The sequence below is a fragment of the Apiospora hydei genome (genome assembly GCF_038363865.1).
Source record: "Apiospora hydei strain CBS 114990 chromosome Unknown utg000004l_segment0_segment0, whole genome shotgun sequence".
Lineage (NCBI taxonomy): Eukaryota > Fungi > Ascomycota > Sordariomycetes > Amphisphaeriales > Apiosporaceae > Apiospora > Apiospora hydei.
The window spans coordinates 8,912,924-8,938,131 of NW_027117363.1; the positions used below are offsets into that span (position 1 = coordinate 8,912,924).

Below are 25,208 nucleotides of genomic sequence, written 5' to 3' on the forward strand. Positions count from 1 at the left end.
CTTGGCTCCGGCAGGTGCGAACCCCACCGTTGCATCCTCCATTAAAACGCCCTATCGATAGAGGCTTCGCCTATCACAGGCCTAGCTGCCTCGAGGCCCTGGCCTAGCAACAGAAAAAAGGTCACCGATGAAGCACAACACACATCCATATCAGATCCCCCCCCAGCCTCCCAGCCCTGCCCAGTTCTGCCCAGTTATACTGGAACACTCCGGATCTTCTCCACGACCAGGTTTTCCTACGGACTGGATACGGCAATCTTGCCCGGGTAATTTTAGCGTATCGTCTTTTTTCCTTCACAAGGCCGAGCCGATTACGTACAGTAGTGTTCCTACATCAAGGAACGACCGCCCACACTTACCTCTTCTAGGCAGGCACTTAACAACATTGCACTTACTCTAGCAGCTGCTCCTCTTCTCTAGTAGTAGTCTCCTCAGATGCCGACTCGACACTAGTATCACTACATGTCTCACTACATGTAGCTCCCTGCTCGTCCCGGTGCTCATTTTCAACGCCTCCCCCGCCTTCAACGCCGTCGTCTGACTTAATAATGGCCATCTCCGACTTGGCCATGTTTATCTTGACTTCCAGGTCCGCCTCCATCTCGTCCAGCCCCGTGTCCGTGTCATTCCATGCTACCGTGTAGACGTCCCCGAGACCATATTTTCTGGCGATGAACAGCCCGCCATATAGGTGTTCCGAGGTGAACCGCGGCACCGCCCATCTCATCCAGGCGTCTATGCAGTCGGCACCCTTATTCTCATCCTTGGTCTCGTCTAGAACGTTGTCCAGAAGCTCGATAGCTTTATCCCAATCAAGACGATCAATGCTTTTCTCATTATCCCTCAGCCAGATGCGCAGCTGGTCTCCGCCCGAGTTCTCCATTTTCGGACTGAGCAGGTAAAGATTGATGAGGATGCCGAGGGCCTAGTTTACGTGACGGTGACGAGTATTTGTTCGTGGACATAGAAAACTGGTTTGTTGGCAGTACCATGCATACCTTCCCATCTTTTCATCGGCAGAGGGCATCGCAGCTTAAAACAAAGCCATATAAATATCAACAATGCCTTTGTTTTACTGCCTGGTAAAGCCCTATTTCGCACAAGGCATTGTATCTCGTAGAACTCCACCAAGGCTTACACTGACAAAGGAGCTCGGGTTTTATTCGAGGAAAGCCCGCCATAGCCTCGTTGCTTCGAGGACATGCTACCAAGTTGGATGTGTGGTGATCTTGACGATCAGTGGATATGGCGAGAAGCTGAATGCGATATACTAATGACTACATCGCCGCTAGATTCGGCACTCGAGTAGTGACTTGTCGAATCAATGTTAGCGTCGGAGATATATCCAGAAGCTCCCGCAGCTAACACTAAGAATTCAAGATATGGTTTCCAGCCAAGTTGACGGCATGTATCTGGAGACCAAGCCACCAGGCATACATTTTCCGGTGCATTTCACACATTGACGTTCCACGGGTCGAAATATACTCTTCTCGGTTCGGCGGACGGACGGCGGGTGTTTGGAGTATATTATGCAATATCTTGAGTTTGAGCATCCAACAAGATTCTGGAAAAGATATGGAGCGGTAGCTAAGTGGTATAGCGTGGGATTGCAGTCACTACTCGCAATTATCCTAAGGTCGCGTGTTCGATCCACGCTCGCTCCTCTTTTTGCCCGTTCTGCTTGCAATGGCTTCCTTTTTGCCATACAATACTAGTTGTCGTTGCTATGTCTTCTTCTCACAAGGCCATGTATGCATGCATGGCGTCTGTTCCTTCATGGTATAGTTGGTATATCATCCAGAGACAGCGATGCAATGTGGCATATGTGCAGAGCAAAGCGAAGTACAGGGGTATCTATCTGCAAACATATCGATATCAATGAATGCTTTTTGCACGTATTAATTAATAGTAAGAAGCAAGGAAGATTCACACAAGCATCATCCCCTGTTGACACTCCCTACTACCCGGTACTCAATTCATTAAACAACACTGCCTGCCCTGCTGCCCCTCCTTCGTTTCATGCGTCATCCACCCCGTTCGTTCACTATTGATGTCGTAGTAGTAGCACCCGCGCGCGCGGACCTCTATTAGTCTCATCCCCCAATGCTACGGAGAGAGAGAGACGGAGAGAGGCTCAAACAACCTTTCGGCTAGCCACCCGCAAACCCAACACCGACTACCTACTCCGTACCGATGATGAGATGAGCTGTCAATGACTCCCGCTGTCTATTATTGCCCGCCCCTTCCTTGACCCGAAATACATATACCAACTGAAATCCAGTTTATTTCGCGCGCTCGCGCATCGTTCCAAGAACCCCGCCCGACGTTCCTTATTGTATCGATTGTTGTGTACCTGCCTGTCTGCTTTTGGCGGGGTAGCCTGGCGCCTGTCCGTCCCTCTTGTTGTTTTCGTCCGCTGTGTGTGTGTGTGGTCGCGTTCGGTATTGTATTGCATCGCATTAGAAAAAAAGCACTCTTTCGCACATCTGCTTCTTCTGCCCGCCATCATGCCCGACTGGCGCGACGAATACCTGGTGAACCTCCAGGAGGCCGAGCGCGCCAACCCCGTAAACAGGGATCTCGTCGCAGCTTGTGAGTAACAGCCTCTCCTGATCCCATCCATTCTACAGGCAGATAAGACTGATACAACACACTTCCGTCCCAACACAGGCTCCCAACTCGCCGACCGCGTCGCCTCCCTCGAAGCCGAAAAAGAAGTCATCACCCAAAAACTCTCATCGCCCTCCGCTCAGCCTCCATCATCCCCCAAGCCCGCCGATAACCCCACAGGCGCAACCGACCCTACAACCACCCAGAACCAGCCCAACACCGCCCAGCTCAAGCTCGACCTCGCCGAAGCCCTGCGCGCCAAGGGCCAGCTCCAGGCCAAACTCAAGACCAGCACCGCCGAGCTCACGAAGCTGCGCGCCAAGTCCAAGGTCGACGACAAGCGCATCCACGACCTGACGGCCGAACGCAACACGCTGGCCACGAAGCTCAAGGACCGGAACGAGGAGCTGGTGGGCAAGACCAAGCTGCTCAAGGTGAGTTGGCCCCCTAGTACGCGCGACGGATGGAGGTTATGCGCAGTTACTAATACAAGCGGGCGGAAATAGGAGGTGCAAGATGACAACCTGACCCTGAATATTCAAATCGACGTCACCGAGCAGAAGGCCGCCAAGGTCGCGGCCGAGAACAAGGAGCTGGTGGATAGGTGGATGAAGCGCATGGCGCAAGAGGCCGACGCCATGAATCTTTCCAACGAGCCGAGGCATAGAAGTGGGCGGTAGAGAGACCCAGCCTCAACATCATCAACATCAGAGGTCTATTTGTATGCGGATTAGATCTCATTAAGTCTACAGGGAAAGGAAAGCAAGTGCTTATTGGGGAATTTGTGTTTCTTATTCGCTCTGGTGGTATCCTATGAGTATACAAAAATGATCTATACATGTAAGTCCATACACTTCTTCTCCCTCTTCTTCCAACGATCCCAAGCCTTGCAATGAAGCAACGCGCTCTCGCTTTCTAAAAGATTATGTGTCTGAAAAGTGTTGGGAAAAGGAATGCACGCAAGGCTATGCCGATGATGCAAATATCAGAAACCTCTCCCTACGATAAGTGCGTGCAAAGGCCCACCCTAACCTCAGTGGTGAGGGAGAACTTTTTCAAGCTTCGAAGCTTCGCTTGCGCGCTCTGTATAGCTTTTGGCAACGCCCGCGGTGCGTACCAAGGACTAGGGCCAGTATGCGCAGAGAACATCGTTTCGGTCCCCGCTCTACGGTTAAGACGAGGCTTCGGTTGCAACGCGGGAGGGCACTACTTCTTGGTCGACACGAAGTACTCGCCGTCCGAACTGGCCCAGCTGACCCAATCCCCATGATATCGATGCTCCTCGACGTCAAGAATGCTGTTAGCGACGTCGTTGGTGGAGTTCTTCTCGTTCCCGAGGACGAAGTTCTTGAGCGATATGATCTTGCAGCCCGTTTTGAGATCCAAGAACATTTCCGTCAGGGCCTTGTTCAACTGCGGCGTGAACGCTTTGTTGTTCACCAGGATAACGTCGGCCTCTTTCAGAACCGCGGACATCTTTGGGTTATGGCGGAAATCGGATCTTTCGAGATGCGCTCGCCCGGGAGCCAGTCCCCACAGTAGACACCGAGACCTGAACTCCTCCAATTGCGCGTCGGCGAAATTACACGACTGCTCGACTATCTCGCAGCCGTAACTGCGGCAGCCTATCTCGAGGGCGGCCTGCAGAACCGTGTTGCCAACTCCGGATCCAAGATCGACATAAACTTGATCCGACGTCATGTGGCAATGCTCGTGTAAGATGTGTCGCACGAAAGGATATCGCAGCTCGCCGTATACGTTGTCGCTGCCAGCTTGGTATTTGTTGAGAAGCTCGACTTTGGGTGCGACGGTTCGGTCGTAGACTTGGGTGAGGATGAAGTCGACCAATTCGGGAGGGACGCGATGTCTCCGGTCGATGTTCTTGGCTATTGTGCCGTCCTCTACCAATGAAAATAGCTTCTTGTTGTAGTCTTCTAATGCGGACTTGAACGCAGCCAGATCATGAATATTCTCGTTCGAAGCCCTCTCCATCCGTCGTCGGAAGCTCGCCTGGTTGTCAATGAAAGGTTGCGCTTCGTCTTCGGTAAGATATGTCTCGGCCACGTGCTTAACAACTTTGAGAATATCGGCGACGGCGTCGATCCTGTCCTTCTTCCATACCAACTCATACCTATCCGAGTGTCAGCGTCTGTAGCAAGCGCCGGTCATTTGCAACCACTTACTTTTCGGGCTTGCAGCGCGAAGGGTATTGTAGCTTTACGGCAACCTCGTCCTCCTTCGCTCCGAATATGGGCTCGCAGTCAGTCTCGACCGAAGCCAGCTGTGCTGCATGTACAATCCGGGAGTCCCGAATGTTGTCGTCGAAAGCCCGCTTATGGCGCAATTTGCGGTTCGCGTCGCCCGTGTCGTCGATCAATTTTCGGCGCTTGCGGAACGGGTCATCGTCCGAGTCGTCGTCGGAATCGTCGTCGTCATCGGCGAAGGCGGGCGAGTCGCGTGGGGTGCTCGTGACGGCTTTGCGCTTGCGCTCGGCGGCGCGCTTCTCGTCCGAGGAGGAAGGGTAGGGCGATGCGCTCTTGGTGCGCGCTAGCCTGGGGTTGGGCGAAAGGCGGGAGGCATTGCCGGCTTTGGAGGAGGGAGCGCGAAGGCCGTTGGAGCTGGATGACGAGTTGGGGCCAAGGCTTGAGCGCGGCTTGTTCTTGGGCGGGACCACGACCTTCTGCACGGTGATCGTCTGTGGCGCCGGTTTGATTTTGGACTTCTGGCCCAAAATCCCCATTGTCGTGTCTCAGTGCGGGAAGGTAGCACCGGGGGCGGCGGCAGTAGCAGTAGGGTAGAAGAGCTGAAGTATGCAACCTATTGGAACTTGCTTATGATGTAATGATGTTTTTTGGGGAAGTCTGCGAAAGGACGTTGTCGTAGTGATGCGTAGTGATGCGCGTAAATCGTGTATGGAAGAGACAGTAAGCATTCAAAGGAATGAAATAGTGCGAAAGGGCAGGTGGTGTGAGAGAAGGATGGTGGTTCGCAAGCCTGGTCTGGTGCTTCGCTCGGTGGGCTGAGCAGCGGGACTATGGCAAGCAGCGAAGTGGGATAACAAGATCAGTCAGCCGAAGTGGAAAGAATGATTCCGTTGTTTGATTGGCCACTTGGGGGACTATTGCACTGGCAAATAAGATGAGAGATCCCTGCGTAATGGTGAGAGAGGGTGGCACATTCCACGCGGATAGAAGGAGAGGCAGGGAGGGAGGTGGAAGGGTAGAGAAAAAGTAAGGCAGCCGTTGTTGAACCCGCCGCCTGAAATCGAGCACGCGAAGATCTGGAGGTCCAGTGGTGGCACGTAGGTAGGTAGAGTGGTATTCGGAAAAGTCACTAAAAAAAGAGGCGTCCAGGCGTCCTCCCTCCTGCGCGCAATTGCGACCTGACGACTGGGGCATGGAATCCTACAAGAGTACGTACAGGTACCTGGGTATGGTAGGTATCTACTGCAAGCAGGGTATTTCAAATGTTTCCTATTGTCACTGTCACCTGTAATGAAATCGGCTCAAATGGGCGAAGAATTCTTGATTTGATGAACTTACCAAGAACAAGGGTCCTCGTTTCTTGCTCGTTCTCGCCCACCCGCCCCCTCGCCCCGACTGGCAGGAACCGACTGCCGGCCAAGGCGTTCTGCATGGACAGGTGGAGTGCAGCGCACGTGCGTTCCTTCCCAGACTTCAACAACACGCGACTGCCAGGCACTGATACATGTTGACCTTAATTGCTGTCATCTTTGACAAACTCCGATTCTCTGCAGTAGGAGTTGCAGATGCGCAAGATCTCCGAGTTTGGCGCATATTGAGGGTGTCATATCCAACTCTAACATTCGTAACATAGTTTACGAGTCCTTTGTGTAAGCCACTCGCTCTACATCGAAGAGTCCAAACCGGTACTGAAATTGCTCTACAACAAATCGCCACTCGATACATCGGAAAATTGTTTCCCTCGCCAACCACCACGGGTCACCTTTGAAATGCCTCATAGTCCCAGAGCATGAAGCGATGCCTACGAATATTGTCTTGATCTTCAAGTGAAGACTGTCACGTCCGCAGCATCCACATCCCTCTGGTCCACCTGCATTGGAATTGGTGCATCCTTGTTCACTTTGATCCCCTGCTGCTTCGAGCTCACTACGACGGAGTTTCCTCGTTAGCCATGAAAAGAGAGGCAGCTTTGAGAAGTCTGGGAGGGCACACCATACTCTTCCTGTACAACGGATAAAAAGACAAACATGCGACTTACAGCATTCGAAGGTGGCCCCGGCAGGACCAAGTTTGGCAGAAATCACGAAATCGACCTGTCGGTATGGCTTCTGTCGGGCTATCTTGTTGTACCACCTCCCATGTTTGGTGTGGATGTTTTCTTCATCAAGCCCTTGAAAGTCAAACGGGATATTGTGAACCTCAGCCCAGTCTAGAATGGGTGAATGGAATCAGCATACCACGACAAATGCTCGGCGGGAAATACAATAACGAAAATGCAGTCGCTAACCTTGCCCCTTCCCGTCTTTATATTTCGGTGGGTCTGTCTCTTTGGACTCGACAATGGTCATTTGGCCATGAAGACTAGAGTCGTCCGTATTTGGAGCGAAGCACATACGTGACTCCTTGAAGATAGGTCTATCGGGGTCATAAGGTTTGCCCTACACATCCATCGCCTGAGTGTTTTTCTCGTTGACATATGCAGGAGTACGTCATATGTTTACTTACTCTCTTGATACACCACTCGACAAAAGGGACAACTTCCTGGCCGTTTTTGACCTCTGTGCGGTTCTCCTTCTTCGCACGCCTGTGGGACGGTTTCATCGGGCTATATTTCTCCCGCTTAAGCACCCCGAGTGAGACTCGGGCACAGAGCTTGCTGAAGCTGGATCTCCCTGACTTCATTTTCTCAATGCGGTCAATGACGAGGCCTTTGCACACACACATCTGGGGCAGATCCAGGCTGTGAAACTCGGCTTTCTCGAGGGACGTGCCTTCCCCGTACTGACTTCGGAGGGTTTCTTGTATGTAAGGGGAACCGCCGAGGCCACCCGAGAAGATGACATGTTGCTAATGACAGATTAGACGGCGATTTGTGTTCGAAGATAACCAACAATATCAAATGGCCTTACAATATCTGACTGCATGTGAAGCTGCAGATCCTCAATCATTTGATCCATATGTCTCTTGATTGTTTGGCATTCCTCGTCAAAGAAGCCCATCAGCTCGCCGCTGGATCAGGTTTCTTGTTAGCTGCTTCGAGGTTGAAGGGGGAGGAAAAAAGAGACGAACTATCGAAAAGGCATTTCATCGGTATTGGCCACATAAATCTCATCTCCAGGTCCTGGTGTGGGCACCGAAGCTCCCACCATCTTGACGTGGAAGGCCTCTTCCGCGTGGGCTTTGGGTGGCGCCCCTAAAGTCACCTTTTCGTTCTGAAAGTCCTCACTGTGCCGCATGCGCCAAGCGGTTGTTTTGATCTGTTTAGCCGAGCTCAGTCCTAGCCGTTCATGCCCAAGGCTCTCTAGCTTTATTCTTGCAAGCTGCTGGAACTTCTCGTCGATGTTGGCGGAACCAACGTCGTCTCCTGGACCGAAGTAAGTATGTGGCTTTTGGGGGATGCCGGGGTTTTGGTGTGCTTGGTGGAGTACCTTCGACCGGCAACTTTTCCACCAATTCGGGGTATTCGGTATCTATGCTCTTAACCTCGAGGAGGCAAAAGTCCTTTGAATGAAAATGAGTTTGTATTCTAAATGTAGGACACAAGAGGAGTTTTGGTGAGTTTTGACTTACTACAGTACCGCCACCTGCATCAACAATCAGAACGTTGTCTCCAGCCTGGGATGGCGGTTAGCCTTCGATGTCATTATGGTTGTTACTTTGAACGGCTTAGCAGAGGACGAGACACACGGTGAGCAAGTTCTGTTCTTGGTATGCAGCGTAGACAGCTACTGCCTGAAGCTCCGTGAGGCAAGTCCCGATCCGATGGGATCCAGAGCCGAATCCGGCCTTCCTTGCGATAGCGAGAAAACGCTCGACATCGTGCTGTCTCCAGGTCGCAGGGACACTGAAGATGAACTCGACGGCAGCCGTGTCCCAGGTAACGCCCTGTCCGAAGGTTGACGGGAGGAGAAACCTTTCACGAAGATGGCCGTAAAGCTTGGAAAGAAAGTCACGATACAGAGTGTCCACGTCCGGCAGCTTAGAGCCATCCTTGCTTCGGCTCTGGAAGTCGCACTTGAACCACTCGGCCAAGAGCCGGTTATTCCCTTGCTCGCTTTCGGACTTGCTCTGGAAGCCCCAACTGGTGGGCCCCTGGTCGACGTTTGCGCTATCGTAAGCCATGATGGTGGGAACCTTTGATTCTGACGTCTTCCCAGGCCATTTCGACATTGTCCGAACATTCGATCGGTCGGCATTCGCCTTCGTTAGATTGATGAAGGCCACACCGGTGCCTATTACATATACTCAGCCATGGACAGCATACGAAAACTTAATAAAACAGACTTACAGCTTGCCCCAACATCAATACCAACAACTAGATGCAACTCGGAGTCCATCGTCAGTGAGGTAGAGTGTGCCAGGTTCGGGCTTCAGAAACTTGCGCAGGGGCTCCGGACGATGAAGTTCCCAAGACGAGGCTGGGACGATAATAAATAATTGCAGGGGGCCCAAAGAAGTTGGGTTTATCACCTGGTGCGGGAGGGCCTGTCACACCCTCCAACAGATCTAGATATTAATACGCCACCAAGACTGCAGCATCCCGGGCTGACAGATAGATACGAAATTCAGGCTGGGCGAAAGGGGGTTTCCTCATCCCCCGATATTCTGATCTAATATCCAGGCTCTGGACTCGGCCTGTTGGTCTGCAATCATTGACACACCTCCTAGGACCTAGTCGCGCCGGTATTTGGGTAGTCCGCTCGATTGTGTTTGCTATTACCTTGATACTCTCGGGGCACTCGTAGACTCACTCGTATATTCAAAAGCGTCGCCATAGCCAACCAGTGATAACATTACTACTATATTATCACCTGGTTGTATCAGAAGCCACAGGCGTGGCTGCGTCAACATGTCGAGTACCACACCCACTACTACGACACCAACGAGCACCACCGCCACTAATACGCCGACGACTATAATGCCTACATCTACATCAACAACCTTAACGACTACTCCTTTATCGACCACTGCCACAGAGACAACTGAATCAACAAATATCACAACTTCACAAGGGTCAAATAGAACGACAATTATAACATTCACCTCAACGACATCGCTATCACCAACACAACCGTCGAGTGGCGGCTGCTCGCATGGGGCTATAGCAGGCGTGGGTATCAGTTGCGCCATTGGTGGCGCGCTGCTGTTTTTCCTCATCTGGTTCATGGCCTCACGTTCCGGGAAACACAGCGCACTACGAGGAAACTCAAAGCCACGGCTTCAACCGGCGACAATATCTCCCGCCCCACGCCAGCACCAGGTACCGAGTGTAGACTTGGACTTGGACGAACTTCCCCAAGAAGCCCCTCATGATGAACTGATGAGAAATCTATCCCAAATTGAAACGGCCATCAAGAATTGGGTATTGCAGTTCTTCCAAGAGCCACCGTCGGCCACCGGTAGAGACAACGGCCAGTACCAAGAACTGTTAAGCCTATTATTGCCTGCACAACCCGGCAAGGACAGCGCTGAAGTACTCCATTGGTTTCGTCAGGTACATAACAAGAAGCGTGGCACAATATTCCTCAGAGCGTACGTTGCGCGTCTGCTTTTTGAACGGGTCAACCCAGGAGGGAACCCCGAATATACCATATTACCAAGACGAGTCCTGCGTTTCTATCAGGACCTGGTGTCATCACCAACTTCCACGAGTGCGGCACAAGGCGACCCGCAGTGTAGGTATCATTTCATATTTATACTGCAGCTTACTTAACAACAGGGAGTGTCGTTGAACGAATTGTTACTAACTCCTCCTATATCTTCCTGTAGTGCTGCCCAAAGAAGCCCACTTCTGGCGCGCTGCCACCATATACTTCATGACTCGACGACAGCCCAGCCCTCTTGCCGAGCTAGACGATGAAGAGACTGCGGAAGTGGTAGCGACATTAGGGACGCGGCTGCTGGATGTACTGCAGCCGATGCTAAGGGGCCGATCGAACGAGAGGTGCTTGGAGAAGTTCGGCTTGATCGCACGCGAGGTAGCCCAGCTTGGTCTCAAGCTATTTGCACAGACCCATCCCCTCCAGGTTTACTGGCAACCATCCGGTCTGGGCGGACGCAGTCAACAACAAGTAGTTCTATTTCCTGGGCTCAAGCAATACCGCCTGGATGCCATAAAGGAGGTTTACGTCAGAGACCCGCGCATGGAGTTGTAATAACAGCAGATTCCTTGGCCAATTAATGGATTTTGGAAGATGAAGAAGTAATGGCAGTAGTAATAGTACTAGTAATCTCATAGTGAAACAACGGAACAAACGACAGTGTGAATCCCCCCCTTTCCCACCCCATCAGCTGCCTCCTGGTGATCGCTCAATATTGACTGGAAGTGCTTGTTTCTGCTATTATGCATGCGTGAGAATGATTGTGATATTATACTTGCATTTGCCACTTACAGTAGATGCTAGAGGTAGATTCTTTGAGAGTGTCGCTGTCTTCGTCATCAGAAACCGAGGGCATCTTGGAACATCGGCGGCGTGTCCTCAGCTGAGTGACCACCGGCGCAGAAGTGGAACGACCTGCAACGCCACCGAATAACGGCTGTGGCGAGGCCGCGAGAAGACCAGGGTTAGTCGTTGCCACGGCATGCATGGTGGTGATGGCTGCCAGGAGCCGGCTGTGAGCCCCGCGAAGAGATTCCTTGCGCATGCTGAGCGCATCCGCGTCCCGAAGGACGAAAAGAGCGCGCGCTTTGATGTCCCAGCCCTTGTTGTTCCCTTCGTTGGCCTTGTGCAGCAGGCGGCCGAAGTCGTGGAGCTCCTCGACCGTGTCCAGCAGGACCTTGCGGACCCATTTGTCGTGGATGGTCTGCGGTGACCGCTGCTTCCGGGCCTCGAGGAGCTGCATGCGGAAGGCCATGGCGTGGTCGAAGTCCTCGGTCACCTGCTTGAGTAGCTTGACGAAGATCTTGGCGCTGGTCGGCGCGTCGTCGATCGCGTTGATGACCTTGAGGAGCTGCCACACGGCCATCAGGCCCGTCACGGCGTTGCTCGCGATGCCTAGCGTGCTGGATACAACCGTGAGGGGGATCCATGGTCGCCGCGGCGGCGCCTGCTGCTGCTACTGCGGTGGGCGTTACTGCTACGGGAGGCTCCACGGCGCGCTGGATGGTGACTGCGGTGGAAGTTACTGCGAGAAGCTCTGGTATCCCGGCCATCGAAGTTTGTTTGTGCAAGGAGCGGCGTGATTGAATTCCAAATCGACTTGAAAGGATCGAAGGCACCAGGACGGGAGGGCTGATGGTAAAGAGAGCGAACCAAACTTGCGGTTTATAAGTACAAATGCATCAGGCTGCCTTTCTGCATACTGATTTCCCGATCGGTTCATGTGCTTCGTGCACCATGACTTGATAGGCTATGCTTTATTCCAACAATACTCGTATTTTAACAAGGGCGCTCGCCCGCCCAGTCGCTTTCCTGGCAGCCTTTGTCCGTTGATTATACCAGGTTCAGGATGCGTACATACCTGTCTCATCTCTCTCCTTATATTTCCACATATTCTGTGCTTATAACCAATCGACACCAAATACACCAGACCATACTACTTAACGTACAGAGGCCCCCAGACAGACTAAACAGCCGACCTAGTGTTGTGTCACAATCCTAGGCAAACAACGTTGCCTCCTACGTCCACCATTGCCATTGTCATTTTGTCAGCATCATAAAGATAACGAGTGGCACGAGTTGCCTCTGTCTAGCTGCTAAAGCAACGCATTATACACGCTGTGGATTTAATTTCTCGCTGCTAAAGACCGTAATTTCCATTTATACAATAACATTCCCTTTTGACAGTGACGATGGCCGGAAGGGGCAAACGATTGACGGCACTTTGGCAAATCTCTTTGACGTTATTGTAAAGTGGACTCCCACCCGACCCTGACAATGACTCTTTATCGGCCGGCCTAGTCATATGGCCAGCATCTGGAATGTTCAGCTTGCCTTCGATTCCCTGTTTCAGCCAAACGATATTTCGTTTTATCATAATCGACCCTTTGCTAGGTCTATCAAGAACAATATGCCATCAAGAAAATTCTACGGCTTATTGAGCGTGCTGGGCATCGCAGCCCAGGTGGCCCATGGCCAGCTCTACTCGGACTGCAACCCCATGCTCCGGGACGGCTGCCCCCGAACAAGGGGTGGCCGCTCCCCAACTACTACATCGACTTCACCAAGGAGACGTCGCTGCCGGCCAACTGGATCATGGCCAACTACGAGGTCGTCAACTTCGGGCCCAAGGGCGCCGAGTTCAGCTTCGTCCACAAGGGCGACGCGCCCAACCTGTGGACCGACTTCTTCATGTTAGGGGGCCGCTACGACGTCGTCATGAAGATCGCGCCGGGCGTGGGCGTCATCAGCAGCGCCGTGCTCTGGGGCGACACCCTCGACGAGATCGAATGGGAGTTCTCGGGCAACCAGTTCGGCAACGTGCCCTTCCCCTCCAAGGACGGCATGCACGTCATCCAGACCAACATCTTCGGCCAGAGCAAATCGTGGGGCGGCGCCGCGACGTTCGAGCCCTGGGTCCACAAGCCCTACGAGGAGTTCCACACGTACTCGGTCGAGTGGGATTTCGATTTTATTAAATGGTACGTCGACGGCAAGGTCATGCGCGAGGTCCGCGCCGACAAGAACGTGCCCGCGGGGGAGTAAGCTGCCGCAGGGCCCCATGAAGCTCCAGTTGGGGGTCTGGGATGGCGGTGACCCGGATAACAGCTACTGGACCAAGAAGTGGGCGGGCGGCGAGACCGATCTCAAGGGGGCGCCGTACACAGGATGGGTCCGGAGCGTCAACATCACTAACAAGTACCCGGCTTGTTTGTACAAATACAACGGGCGGTCCGGTATGCGCGACAGCGTCCAGATCATCAAGGACGGATGCCAGATCCCGGGAGCAGATGGCAAGAAACCGGCGGCGAGCAGCAGTTCGTCCGCTCTGCCTTCGTCGTCGTCTGCAGCGATTTCGCTGCCGAAGAACCAGAGGGAGGTCGGTGGTGGCGGGTATAGTGTATCCCCAGCTCCGTCGGGAGGGGCGGCATCATCACCTGCAGCTGGTTCATCGCATCCTGCATCAAGTCCTCCTCCGGTCTCGTCAGCCGCTCCTACATCGCCAGTTGTCCCCAGTCAGTCGGCTCATGTGTCCTCGAGCGCTGCGGCTTCATCCGCCCGTCAGATGGGAATGCCAGAAATGAAGGGGTCTTCCAGTATCCCAGCCGCAGGCCAATCGTCTGCTGCGTCTAGAATGCCGGGGATGCCCAGCGGGGCGTCTTCATCAACTCATTTATCGTCAAGCGCGGCAGCGTCATCCTACGCGGCATCCGGGATGCCGTCCTCGGTAGCATCGGCACCATCGACTCTGCTGACCTCCAGCGTAGCCGGTTCATCTGCGGTCTCGTCAGGCGCCTCGAGCCATGTGAGCTCTTCGGCCTCATCAGGGAGTGTTTCGAGTGTGTTGAGCTCTGGCGGCCCGTCGTCATCGACCGGTGGTCTCCTGAGCAGTCTCAGCTCCCTGATCCTGGACACGACTTCATCTTCGATCAGCTCAGCGGCATCTTCCCAAGCTACTTCGTCGATGAGTACAGGCGACATGGCCATGGGTAGTTCTGGTGGTTCCGCGTCCGCAACCTCGCACAGCGGCTCAAGCGAGGCAACAAGCTCGGGCTCCAGCACTGCATCTGGGAGCGCCTCGTCTGGTGCGCAGTCGAGTGCGGAGACCGCTTCAAACTCTGGGTCTGCGTCTGGAAGTAGCCAGATGACGTCTGGTGGTACAGTGTCTGGGTCTTCGTCTGTTGCTGCCGCCGGTAGCAGCTTGATCACCACCTCGATCTCGACCATCTACTCCACCAACATCTACACGATCACCTCGTGCGCGCCGGAAGTCAAGAACTGCCCCGGAAAGGGCCAAGTGACAACCGAGCTCGTCTCGATCGCAACGACGATTTGCCCCGTCACTATAACCCCTGGCGTCGCAGTCGCGGCGACGCCCACACCTGCCGCACCTTCTTCGCCCGCCCAGCAGGCATCGTCGGCGGCGTCGGCTTCGAGTAGTGGCGTCCTGTCCCAGCTCATGAGCGGCTCCTCCGCTCTATCGTCGGTGGCCGCCTCCGCGAGCTCGTCCATGAGCAGCGCCATCTCGTCTTTCAGCTCTTCGGTCGGTGCGATCTCCTCGTCGTCCCTGCATCCAACTACGAGCGGCTCGAACGTGTCAAGTGCTGCGGCGGCGTCTTCATCTTCTTCCATGGCAATGTCTTCGGCTGCCGCTGCCCCGTCGCAGACTTTACCGAGCACATACAGCGTTAGCAGCGAGGTCATTACGTCGTCGATCTCGACGGTTTATTCTACCAACATCTATACGGGTAAGTTATCCTGATACATTCATTTGTAACCTGGTAAATTCCAGCAGCAACGAAATATCACTTACTAACTTTAATGTCTAGTTACCTCGTGTGCCCCCGAGGTCACGAACTGCCCTACAAAAGGAGAAGTGACCACCGAGCTGGTTTCCCTATACACAACCATCTGTCCCGTCACCAACAAGATCCTGGACGGCGTAACCTATCCCCAGGTAAACGCCGTCGCGGCAACCCCAACCAACTCCCTCGCGATCGCGCCCTCTTCAAGCCCGGGCATGCTGTCATCGTCCTCCCATATCACCTTTCCGACGCAATGCCCAACATGTCGTCCGCGCCTGCCTCCGCATCCGCCCCCTCGAGAAGGCTTTGCCATCATCCGCCGCCCCAGGCAGCAGCAGCTCGGCGCCAGTCTCGAGCCCGCCCCCGATGACGACGTCGACCGTGTTCACGAGCAGCGTCTACACCGTCAGCTCGTGCGCGCCGGGCGCCGCGCAGTGTTCGTCCATGCTGGGCAGCGTCACGACGGAGCAGGTGGCGCTCTACACGACGGTGTGCCCCGTCAAGGAAACGTCCGCCGCTGGATGTTTCGACAACGGCTATTTCTCCGGTAGTTGTTTCCAGTAGTCCTCTTTCCGCGCATTCGAGCTCAGCTGCTGTATCCGCTACCGTTCCGATGGTGTCGCCGGTGGTAGCAGGTCCTTACGCCAACGCATCGGTGCCGCATAACTCGTCGGGCCCGTTGGGCACTGGTGCCGTAATTCCCAGCCAGGCCCCATTGTTCACGACTTCCACTGTGTTCGCGACGCATGTTTATAGTAAGTACATCCCTTCGCACATATCCCCGCCGTCTAGCAGTAGGCTGTTGCGCTAACCTGCAACTTCTTTCTCTTCTTTCGCAGCTGTAACTTCCTGCGCCCCCGAGGTCACGAACTGCCCAGCCAAACTGGGAGCAGTGACGACGGAAACCATCGCGCTGTCGACCACCGTCTGCCCCGTCACGCAATCCGCCGTCCCGCCCGTCGTCGCCGGCGCACCACAGGCAGTCGGGAGCAACGCGGCGGCAGCCGCTGGAACAGACGTTCCGAGTTACAAGTACAGCGCGCCTTCATCCATTGCCCCGATGGGCACTTCTCCCGGTGCGCCTGCGGTATCTTCCCCCTGCGAGGTTAGTTGCCATTTCCTTGTCCTCGCACCCCCGTTGTTTCCAATTGTCTATCTTCCTCTTCTTGTTATGAAAGTCCTCTGGCTCATTCTTTAGTCTCCCTCCATCTGCTTCGAGCCCTGTCGTAGGGGGCCCTGCTGCCAACCCATCTTTGACTATGCTGACGGTCGTCCCCGCCGGTGGCAACAGTAACCCCAAGGATGCGCCGAAGCAGGCGCCTGGCGGTGCGCCTGCATCTGTGCCGGCCCCCGGAACAAGGTACTCAGTACCTTACGAAGACCATGAGCAACAAGTTGTCAATGGTTGGACAGTCGACACCAGCGGCCGCACCATCTCAGGCACCTGCAGCCTCCCAAGCACCCGGAGCTCCTGCTGCTCCTCCCGTCGTCCAGGCCCCAGCAGCCGCTGGTGGTGCCCCGCTGGTCTGTCCGGTCGGCTGCGAGCCCAAAACCGTCTACGTGACCGTCACGGCGCCCGCGCCCGCGCCTCCTGCCGTCACCGTCACCGTGCAGCCGCCGTTCCCGATGAGCAGCGGCGTCGCTGCCAGGTCAGGCACGATTGGCACGATCGGCGGGACGGGCGTGATGCCGGGCACGGGGAACAATAGCAACAAGATGTACGCCGCGACGACGATGCCGAGCTCTGGTGGTGGTGGTATGGCGGCGTCAGATGGTGCGGCGGGCGACTCGGGGATGATGAACATGGCGACGCCTACGGCGACGCAGCCGGTGGCGGCGTACAGGCGGTGGTTTAGGCGGGAGCGGGAGCATTTGCATCGGCGGCATCATCACTGAGGGGACGGGTGGTTTTGGGTTGCTTGGGGTTCTTTTCTACTTTCTCCTTTTTACATTTTTTTTATGATGCTTCTTGTATATAGTACCTGAATATCTTACCTCTCCTTCTGTCTACTATTAACAACTACTTTAGTAACTTGAACCATGATTATTGTCCATGTTTACATGTGCATTTGTGCAGTTGAATGCGTTTACTGTCGGAAGTGAATTAGACATGACGCTGCCAGCATGAAAACCGTCGTCGCTAGAATGCATGGCTAGATACTTAGGTTGTCAACAGCAAAAGTATGAAGGTACCTTACCTAGAAAGCATTTATAGCAATGACAGACAAAAAGAGAAAATTGACAAAAACGCAAAAGGAAACTCGCATCTTGGATGCGTGATAGCTTATTGTGGCTGCTCTCCCGAGCCGGATTTGAACCGGCGACCTGTGGATTACAAGTGTGACAATTACAGTCCATCGCTCTGCCAACTGAGCTATCGAGAGCATATGCTGATTGTTGAAGACCTGAGCTGCTAACTGACATTATGTCGCCGAGCTGTGACGGAGTCGCAAAGCTTTTGCATGATTGGGCGGGCGCAAAAGACTGAGGCCGGCTTATGGAACTGCGCTGCGGTTGGGTGGTGGTGAGGGGGTTGCTCCGGTTGGAGTCTGCAGCTTGTATCGGGTTGAGTGAGGGCAAATCCATGCAGACATGCAGAGGGGAGGCACGCACACACACATTGATAGCTTGATAGCGAGCGGCATGATCTCAAATGCTGGGTCCTGCAGACATCTGCCCATTGCACTTGGCGGCAATGGCGTGCTGCAGGAGAGCGAATGAGGCAGTTCTACCTGCAGCACATAGAGTTTCCACATCAGTCACGAACGTCGCTAAACCTGACGGGAGCGCTTTCTTTTACTTCTTTTCCTTTGTGCACCCATCTAGGTAGTAGGGCAATCGTGATGCGAGATACTTCCAACATGGCTGAGTGCGAGTACAAGTGCACGGGTCAGGTGCAGAGAGGCGATACTACAAACCGGAGCTGGGTTTGATGATCTTTGACAGGATTGCGTCAATGCATGTGGTCAATACTTATCCATATCAGAAACGTGCTCTCTCCTGTAACCCTTTACTCCATGCGAGTAGTCCAAAATGTTGAAAGGAGGAGTGCAACCTTCTGATCGGTTGATCAGCCCATGTGCTCCTTGCAGAGAGACCGAGAGACCCGCTTGGAGGCTAGACTCAGGTTCTGCATAGGGTTTTATGCAGTATCCCGCAGCTTCCCGGTGCATTAAGTGCGTGCTGTGGCTACAGTAGAGGTACAGTAGCAGCAGCTTTGTTTCCTGTAGACGCCATACCCTCCTAGCCTCCCTCCTCACCAAGAAACAGCGGTTGGTTTCGTTTGGCCCTGGGACGAGGGTTTGTCATCTGGTCACCACGGCGGCATATATCGGGACATTCATTTCGGCGATATACTGGGTTGGGTGTGGCCAACTCACCGCCTCACCTCCGGGGCGCCGAAAACGGGTGGTGCATTGCATGCCCAGGTTGTGTGCGCAAAGTTCCATCTTGCCCTGACTAAGTAAAGTAGGTAAGTAATAAGTCCAGTTGATTAGTCGTAGTTCTGAGGTCGTCTACGAATGGAGACAGGTAGAAACACTGCTGTTCATCTCATTTTGTGAACGCCGTAAAACCCGGAGGCTAAATGATGAAACTAGCAGTGGCTATGTTTTCTTGACTACTCACTTACACTCGTAGACTGGCACAGCGAAAGAAATACCGGCTCAGACTACCGGCAGTCGTAAAGCTACCTAGTAAAGGCACATCGTACGGCATTGAATTCCTATACAAGGATGATGGGCAGACCTTGAGTGGTCGCTCCCAGTTATACTTTTCCATCTTTCCCATCTTTGTTGCTGCGGAGATTGGGAACGATCCGAGACAGATTCGAGCACGTATGCCGCACATCGTACCTTGGCAGTTCAACGACCTGTTGCCTCGGGACAAACGTGAATATCTTGAATTTTTCTGGGCCATATTACAGAATGCGAACGAAGCGAGTGACGTCTAGCCCTCGTACAGGTGGCAGGTTCGCCATTGGGTCACGAGCCCGAAGTGCCGAAATGATCGGCTTTCTCGTCTTTCGTTGGACGGAGAGTGATTAGTAGCACAAGGAGAGATATGGTAACTTTCAACTCGCGAGGCCCATACCTTTTTGCGCGCTCATCAAGCTCCACGATGAATGGCCGGTTGGCCCTTGCTGTACATAAATGAACAATCGGGCCACTTGTACCGCTTGCACCGTGGACCCATGACGAGAGGAGGATACCGGACATTGTACACGAGCACGGTCGACATGTCCCGATCTCCATTGATGTCGGGTGTACCGCATGCAGACTTGCTTGTATGTACCGTAAGTATGATACATCGGCAGACTCGAGGAACACGCAAATGAGCTCTCATTTTGCTCGATACCGCGATGCACAGATGTACCGTATGCCGCCCAAAGTAGCACGGCGGCCAGCCTCGGCGCATATGGGCATCTCGCCCGCTTTGCTTGGCGAGCACTTAAGGAAAAAACCGACGCTCTGGACCAACGTACCACAAGACACATTGCTCATTCCTGCCCCCCCTCCTCACTGGACTGGATTGATGCTTTTCGACTGGCAGCCCATCTTCTGACGTCTTCGCTGCCAGGGTCCCTTCGATATGAGTGGTGGAGCAGTGGTGGATGACAAGGGTCTAATGTACCGTAATGGGGGGTTCAAGCATGCAGAGTACTACTAGTATTGGCGGGCAGCATCCAGCAGGGAAAAAAATGTCGAAATGGGCGGCTTTGTTCTTGTTGGGTGGGCCGTGGGCGGGCGGGCGACATGAACTCAATAGGGCGACTGGCTCGAGTACATTCATTCTCCTGTGACCCTTTTGTAATTGGGGCCCTGTTACTGCTAGACTGCGGCCCTTTCTCCTTTGCGACGGCTTGTATTGGAGGGACAGAGGGACAGGCAGAACAGGGTCCCTCAATTGATCGAGTTGCTAGGTAGAGCTAGGCCCGCCTTTTCGCCCCCTCCAGTGCAGTCAGCGTGCAGTGTGTGCAGTGTGCAGCAGCAAGCGCAGAAAGTGTAGCAGCGTCCCGCACAGTGCCCAGCAGGCTCTCACATCAGTCACTGATCACTCAACTCGACTTGCAGGCTCAATGCGTGACTTTATTAGACTTCGATAACTGCTTATCGCCTACGGAGTACGTTCTGTACACTCCCAGAAACCATAACGTTATGACCTGCCAGGCCATCGGAGGCAACGTCTGGGCTGCCCTGAGATCCTATTTCCCAAACTTTCCCTTCTAGAATACATCCATCCCTCCATCCTCATTAGACATTCCCAAATTCTATATTGAACCGGCAATTGCGTGGTCACATCTGGTCCATTGACGTTCCCATTACTCGTGGAGAAACATGCCCTCCAGCTAATTAATCGCTATCCTGAAAATGGCCCGCCACCGTTCCTTCTAGCATGACCTCTTAGCAGGACGGCATTTGCCCACTTGCGACTCGGAAGACAAGACAGATAGACACTGGAACGGGACACACTCAAACTCACATACACACTTGGAACGCAGCTACGCAACTTCGAAGACCGACTACCAGACCAGACCAGACACTGACCCTGTTTCCCGTCAATCTTCTCGCGCTCGCTCGCCCAACCAACCGACTCCTCTGCCAGCACCGTGCGTGTGCGTGTGAGTGTGCGTGCTGCGAGGTCTATTTCCGGCCACACGCCAGAGAGGTCGTAGTGAACATAACCTTGCAACCACAATCCTCCCTCCCCACAATTCAAGCTCGCTTCAATAGCTTCCTAATCTGCAGGAAGGCCAGAAGCCAGCGCCTGCCAGCCAAGGGGACCGCCGTCATCGACGCCATAGTGCCATTTAGCTGAGTCTAGACTCGATACCTTTCCTCTCTCCGGCCCAAGACGCCTTTTTGGGGACGACCACTACCAAATATCTCTGCGGTCTCGCGCAACTGGCGTTCAGGCGCAATTCATCCCTCTCCTTCGCCGCGGCATCCATCCTTATCCTCCCCTCCTGCCGGAATCGCGAGTCAGCCGCAGCGCACTTACCCCAGCTCCACCCCCGTCTCCTACCGTGATATCACCTCTCGGAAACACTGCAAGCCACGACGGAGGACGACCTTCACTCTCCCCAATAGTCTGAGGGTTCCAAACTCGCCGCCGATCTTTTTCGTCGCTGTTCCCGCCGCGAACAACGACGGGAACAATCACCTCACTTCAGCAGAATGGAGCAGGTTATGGATGTGAGTTGGATGACACATGGCAAAGGTAAGAAAGACTTATGCGCCCGCTTCTCACCCCGCCGCCGGCCTACCTTTCGCGATACCTTGAGGACTTCCGAACATGCTTCAGGCTGTCGCGAACTCTTGTGCACCTTTGGCGCCCATAGACAAGTACCGGCATCTAACATTGGTCTGCAGACAAACTGACCAGGCACAACTCGGCGAAATGGAATGCCTCGTCGTCACCTCCGGCCAGTCCGCAACCCCCAACCAGAACCCGCCGAGTCAACCCCTAGAGACCTCAACACCTAGCAAGCTCAATGGCAAAACGCCAGTAGCTGGGGAACCACCTGCGCAATCCTCTCCAACCCCGACGACAGCTCCTGCGGCGAAACCAGTTCCCCAACGTCCTAGTGTTGGCCGTGGCGGCCAGAACGACGAGAAAAAGCCCCCAGGCGCCAACGGCACGCCGCCTCAAAGGAGAGGCTCGTGGTTTGCCAAAATATCGTCATCCTTTTCATCCTCTCCAAGCCCGGCGCAAACGGCATCGCCGAACTCCCAAGAACAGGCAGAGAACGACGACCTGACGCCATTGCCAAAAATAACACCCAGCAAAAATGCAGTGCTCCCGCACGGCTCTAAACCGTCAGGGGAAGGGCCTTATGTACCGGCGCCGCCCAGATCTGGTCAGGGTAGTTTCCTCCATGTGTTCCGGCGGTTGTCGTCAGGAGGCGCCGCTCCGCCGCCGGGGAAGAATAACCACGGACTAGTTGAGCGAAGGGTGCTAAATGTAGACAAGAACCGAGAGCGGCCCCGCCTGAATGAACTCAACCAGGCCAAATTGCGACGGGTGGCGTTCTGTGTCGACGTTGAGATAGCGCCCATGCCGAAATACGCCGACTCGGACCCTTCTGGGAACAAACCCGCCGAAAAGGCACAGAAGAAAAAGGTCGGCGAGAAGGGGAAGGCGAAGCTTTGAAGACCCCGAAGCTCGCCGAGGCGCAGAAAGAAGCAAATGGTGTCGCGAAGGCGCCCGGCGAGCAAATTTCTAAAGAGCCGCCTACAGAGAAAATTGAGGCACTAAACGGACAACCTCCGGCACCCATACCAATTGATGATACCAAACCAGCAGAGAAGGAAACGACACGGAAAAAAGAGAAGAAAAAGAAAAGCGAAGCGGAAAGGAAGGCCAAGAAAGAGCAGAAGCGGAAAGAGGCACTCGAAAAGGGATGCATTCCAATGGAGTTGCACTACGACAGCGACTCATCCAGCGAGGAAGTGGCGATACCCAAGGGCCCGCAGAAGCCGCAGTCCACGCCTACCACGAACCCTGGCCGCATATACCGCAGATGCTGCCAGCTTCGAGAAACGGATATCCTGACCAAAATCACTACGCAGCTGCCCAAATCTACGGACAACGGAGTGGTCGAGAAGCTTGATCTGACCGGATACTTCATGTCGCGCGAAGACCTTGTCACTCTGGGCGACTTCCTTGCTGTTGTGCCGGTCAAGGAGGTCATTCTGGAAAACTGCGGCTTGACAGACGATGGTGTTCGCGGTGTATTATCAGGCCTTCTATCCGCTAGGAAACCGGCCGCCAGACAACACAGGCGGTCATTATCCAAGCCTGTCAATCTTACTCGGCAAGGCGGCGTGGTGGAGAGATTGGTCTTGCGGAATAACAAACTCGGAGTTGACGGCTGGAAGCATATCTGCCTTTTTATCCACATGTGCCACTCTATCAAGTATCTGGATCTCTCGAGTATACCTTTTCCAGCTCTATCGCAAGAGGCTACGAAAAGTCCGTTGTCGCACCATTTCCATCTGCACAATGGAGCCAACTCCGCTGGATCCCACGATATATCAGCACTATTGTCGAATGCGCTTGCGGAACGATTGGCTGGCCCCGAGCTGGAACTACTGAACTTGGGCGAAACGGGCATCGCGACAACCCAGCTGGCGGCTCTAGTAGATGGAATTCTCAAATCAGGGGTGACACGGCTTGGGCTCGCTCACAACGAGCTCGACGGCCCAGGGCTACAACAAGTTGCGAGATACTTGCGCGACGGAAAGTGCCAAGGCCTGGACCTGGGCGGCAACAACCTGAGGGACAACCTCGAGGGTATTGCGGAGGCCATCAACGAGGACGGGACCATGTGGGCACTGAGTCTAGCAAATTGCAACTTGAAGCCTGGGTCACTCTGCAAATTGTTGCCCAAGCTGACCAAGGTCAAGAACTTCAAGTTCCTTGACCTATCTCACAATCACGATCTTTGCGACTCGGACCCCAGCGCAATCGGTTTATTGCGCAGGTATCTGCCGCAGATGGAGACGCTCAAGCGCGTGCATTTGGCGGACGTCAATATGTCATCCGAGCAAGCCATTGCACTGGCTGAGGTTTTACCAGAGGTCAAGCATCTGGCACATATCAACCTCCTCGAGAACCCGAAGCTTGTATTTCTGGCTGACGCCAGGACCGAGGATACCCAAGAGGAGGCATGTGCCCTCTATGCGTCACTACTGGCCGCCGCGAGAGTTTCAGGGACTTTGGTCAAAATCGACATTGATATCCCGAGCGTCGAATCCGGCGAAATCGTCAAAGCTTTGGCGAACCAGGCGCTCGCGCACTGTCTCCACAACGTCCATCTTGTACCCGACATTAGCGACCACGTACCAGGAGAGCAGGTCCCGGCAGATATCAACAAGTATCCAGATGTACTTCGGCATATTGTCGGAAACCCTACCGACCCCGCAACTATTGACGGTGCGGAAGACGACCAGAGTGAAGCAGCCGATGAAGACTATGTCATTGGAGGAACTGGTGTTGTGAAAGCACTGGCCTGCGTGCTCAAGAACGTCGGAGATGATTCTAGGCGGCAGTCAGGGGAGTTTATGAGGGAGATCGAGACAGGCCACATAGGGCCGAGGGCCAACATGCCTGCGGGCAAAGCCAAGGACATGTCCAAGCATCTTCTTGCTAGCGCAAGGAAGATACATGCCCGACTGCAGCCTGCTCTGACACGAGCAAAGGCTGCGTCGTCCAGGGACATGAACAATTATAGTAAGTCGATGAATTTGCATGTGTCAGAGGTCCTGGTCACCAATCATAATCTAGACCGCCTCGTTTTCCTCAATACTACGATTGAAGGCATCATCAAGAGATTCGAGGATGAGTTCCCCGAGACCCGCGTGGACGCGGAATCAACGGCCAAGCCCGCACACACCCCTGAGCATGCTCCGTCGTTCTCCTCCAACGACATTGATACAGTGGCAGTATCAGACAACGAAGACCTCGAGACGGAACTCAAGTCGCCCGCCCGCTCGCGATCCAACTCCATTATGTCATCGACGTCTAAGGCACTGGTCGAGGAAGAGGGTCGCGCACTGCGGGTCGGTCACAAGTTCCGCCGGGGCTTCCTTCGACAGGCCAACCTCGATCTCCTTACGTGTTCGGAGGTTGCCAATGAGCCGGAGCAGAAGCGGATGATCGAAGGTCTGGTCGACGACCTCGGCCCGGATGGCGAGGATCTGAGGAAGAAGGCGGCCGAACAGGGCTTCGTTGAGATGTTCCAGCAAGAGAGGGAGGAGATCTTCCGGCGGCTGCGCGACATCGATGTGGAATACTGGGACCGCTTCATTGAAAGCCAGGAGAAGGCCAGAGCTAACGTCCAGGTCCAGGTCGGTGGCAGCGGCGGCGCTACTACCACGACCGCCCCGTCCAAAGACATCATCAAAGATATTACTACTGCCCAACGTGAGCCGTCCCAATGCGACGAAAGCGCCATTGAGGATTAAAAAAGAAGCTCGGAACTTGGA

General features: G+C 54.2%; 10 protein-coding genes across 10 annotated transcripts; 6 read left to right on the top strand and 4 right to left on the bottom strand.

Annotated features, from left to right (window-relative positions):
- Positions 1-391: 391 nt before the first annotated feature.
- Positions 392-883, bottom strand: PG997_005260 (uncharacterized protein; the record flags this gene model as incomplete). Its single annotated transcript, XM_066809575.1, has 1 exon — positions 392-883. The coding sequence occupies one exon, from the start codon at positions 881-883 to the stop codon at positions 392-394; it is 492 nt and encodes a 163-aa protein (XP_066673193.1).
- Positions 884-2,507: 1,624 nt separating this feature from the next.
- PG997_005261 (uncharacterized protein) lies at positions 2,508-3,290 on the top strand (the record flags this gene model as incomplete). Its single annotated transcript, XM_066809576.1, has 3 exons — positions 2,508-2,592; positions 2,671-3,044; positions 3,117-3,290. 3 exons carry the CDS (start codon positions 2,508-2,510, stop codon positions 3,288-3,290), a joined length of 633 nt encoding a protein of 210 aa, XP_066673194.1.
- A 526-nt stretch (positions 3,291-3,816) lies between these two features.
- PG997_005262 (histone-lysine N-methyltransferase- H3 lysine-79 specific) lies at positions 3,817-5,350 on the bottom strand (the record flags this gene model as incomplete). The annotated part of the gene is made up of 2 exons (XM_066809577.1): positions 3,817-4,741; positions 4,794-5,350. 2 exons carry the CDS (start codon positions 5,348-5,350, stop codon positions 3,817-3,819), a joined length of 1,482 nt encoding a protein of 493 aa, XP_066673195.1.
- Positions 5,351-7,175: 1,825 nt separating this feature from the next.
- Positions 7,176-9,151, bottom strand: PG997_005263 (uncharacterized protein; the record flags this gene model as incomplete). Its single annotated transcript, XM_066809578.1, has 9 exons — positions 7,176-7,229; positions 7,320-7,398; positions 7,492-7,661; positions 7,724-7,823; positions 7,884-8,178; positions 8,243-8,315; positions 8,385-8,429; positions 8,502-9,046; positions 9,103-9,151. 9 exons carry the CDS (start codon positions 9,149-9,151, stop codon positions 7,176-7,178), a joined length of 1,410 nt encoding a protein of 469 aa, XP_066673196.1.
- Positions 9,152-9,663: 512 nt separating this feature from the next.
- PG997_005264 (uncharacterized protein) lies at positions 9,664-10,969 on the top strand (the record flags this gene model as incomplete). Its single annotated transcript, XM_066809579.1, has 2 exons — positions 9,664-10,489; positions 10,584-10,969. The coding sequence occupies 2 exons, from the start codon at positions 9,664-9,666 to the stop codon at positions 10,967-10,969; spliced, it is 1,212 nt and encodes a 403-aa protein (XP_066673197.1).
- A 214-nt stretch (positions 10,970-11,183) lies between these two features.
- PG997_005265 (uncharacterized protein) lies at positions 11,184-11,780 on the bottom strand (the record flags this gene model as incomplete). Its single annotated transcript, XM_066809580.1, has 1 exon — positions 11,184-11,780. The coding sequence occupies one exon, from the start codon at positions 11,778-11,780 to the stop codon at positions 11,184-11,186; it is 597 nt and encodes a 198-aa protein (XP_066673198.1).
- A 1,229-nt stretch (positions 11,781-13,009) lies between these two features.
- PG997_005266 (uncharacterized protein) lies at positions 13,010-13,459 on the top strand (the record flags this gene model as incomplete). Its single annotated transcript, XM_066809581.1, has 1 exon — positions 13,010-13,459. One exon carries the CDS (start codon positions 13,010-13,012, stop codon positions 13,457-13,459), a length of 450 nt encoding a protein of 149 aa, XP_066673199.1.
- Positions 13,460-13,475: 16 nt separating this feature from the next.
- PG997_005267 (concanavalin A-like lectin/glucanase domain-containing protein) lies at positions 13,476-15,770 on the top strand (the record flags this gene model as incomplete). The annotated part of the gene is made up of 2 exons (XM_066809582.1): positions 13,476-15,162; positions 15,244-15,770. The coding sequence occupies 2 exons, from the start codon at positions 13,476-13,478 to the stop codon at positions 15,768-15,770; spliced, it is 2,214 nt and encodes a 737-aa protein (XP_066673200.1).
- Positions 15,771-16,521: 751 nt separating this feature from the next.
- On the top strand, positions 16,522-17,115 carry PG997_005268 (uncharacterized protein; the record flags this gene model as incomplete). Its single annotated transcript, XM_066809583.1, has 1 exon — positions 16,522-17,115. One exon carries the CDS (start codon positions 16,522-16,524, stop codon positions 17,113-17,115), a length of 594 nt encoding a protein of 197 aa, XP_066673201.1.
- A 4,503-nt stretch (positions 17,116-21,618) lies between these two features.
- On the top strand, positions 21,619-25,187 carry PG997_005269 (cell wall biogenesis protein Mhp1; the record flags this gene model as incomplete). The annotated part of the gene is made up of 3 exons (XM_066809584.1): positions 21,619-22,341; positions 22,383-24,453; positions 24,508-25,187. The coding sequence occupies 3 exons, from the start codon at positions 21,619-21,621 to the stop codon at positions 25,185-25,187; spliced, it is 3,474 nt and encodes a 1,157-aa protein (XP_066673202.1).
- Between the last annotated feature and the right edge of the window lie 21 nt (positions 25,188-25,208).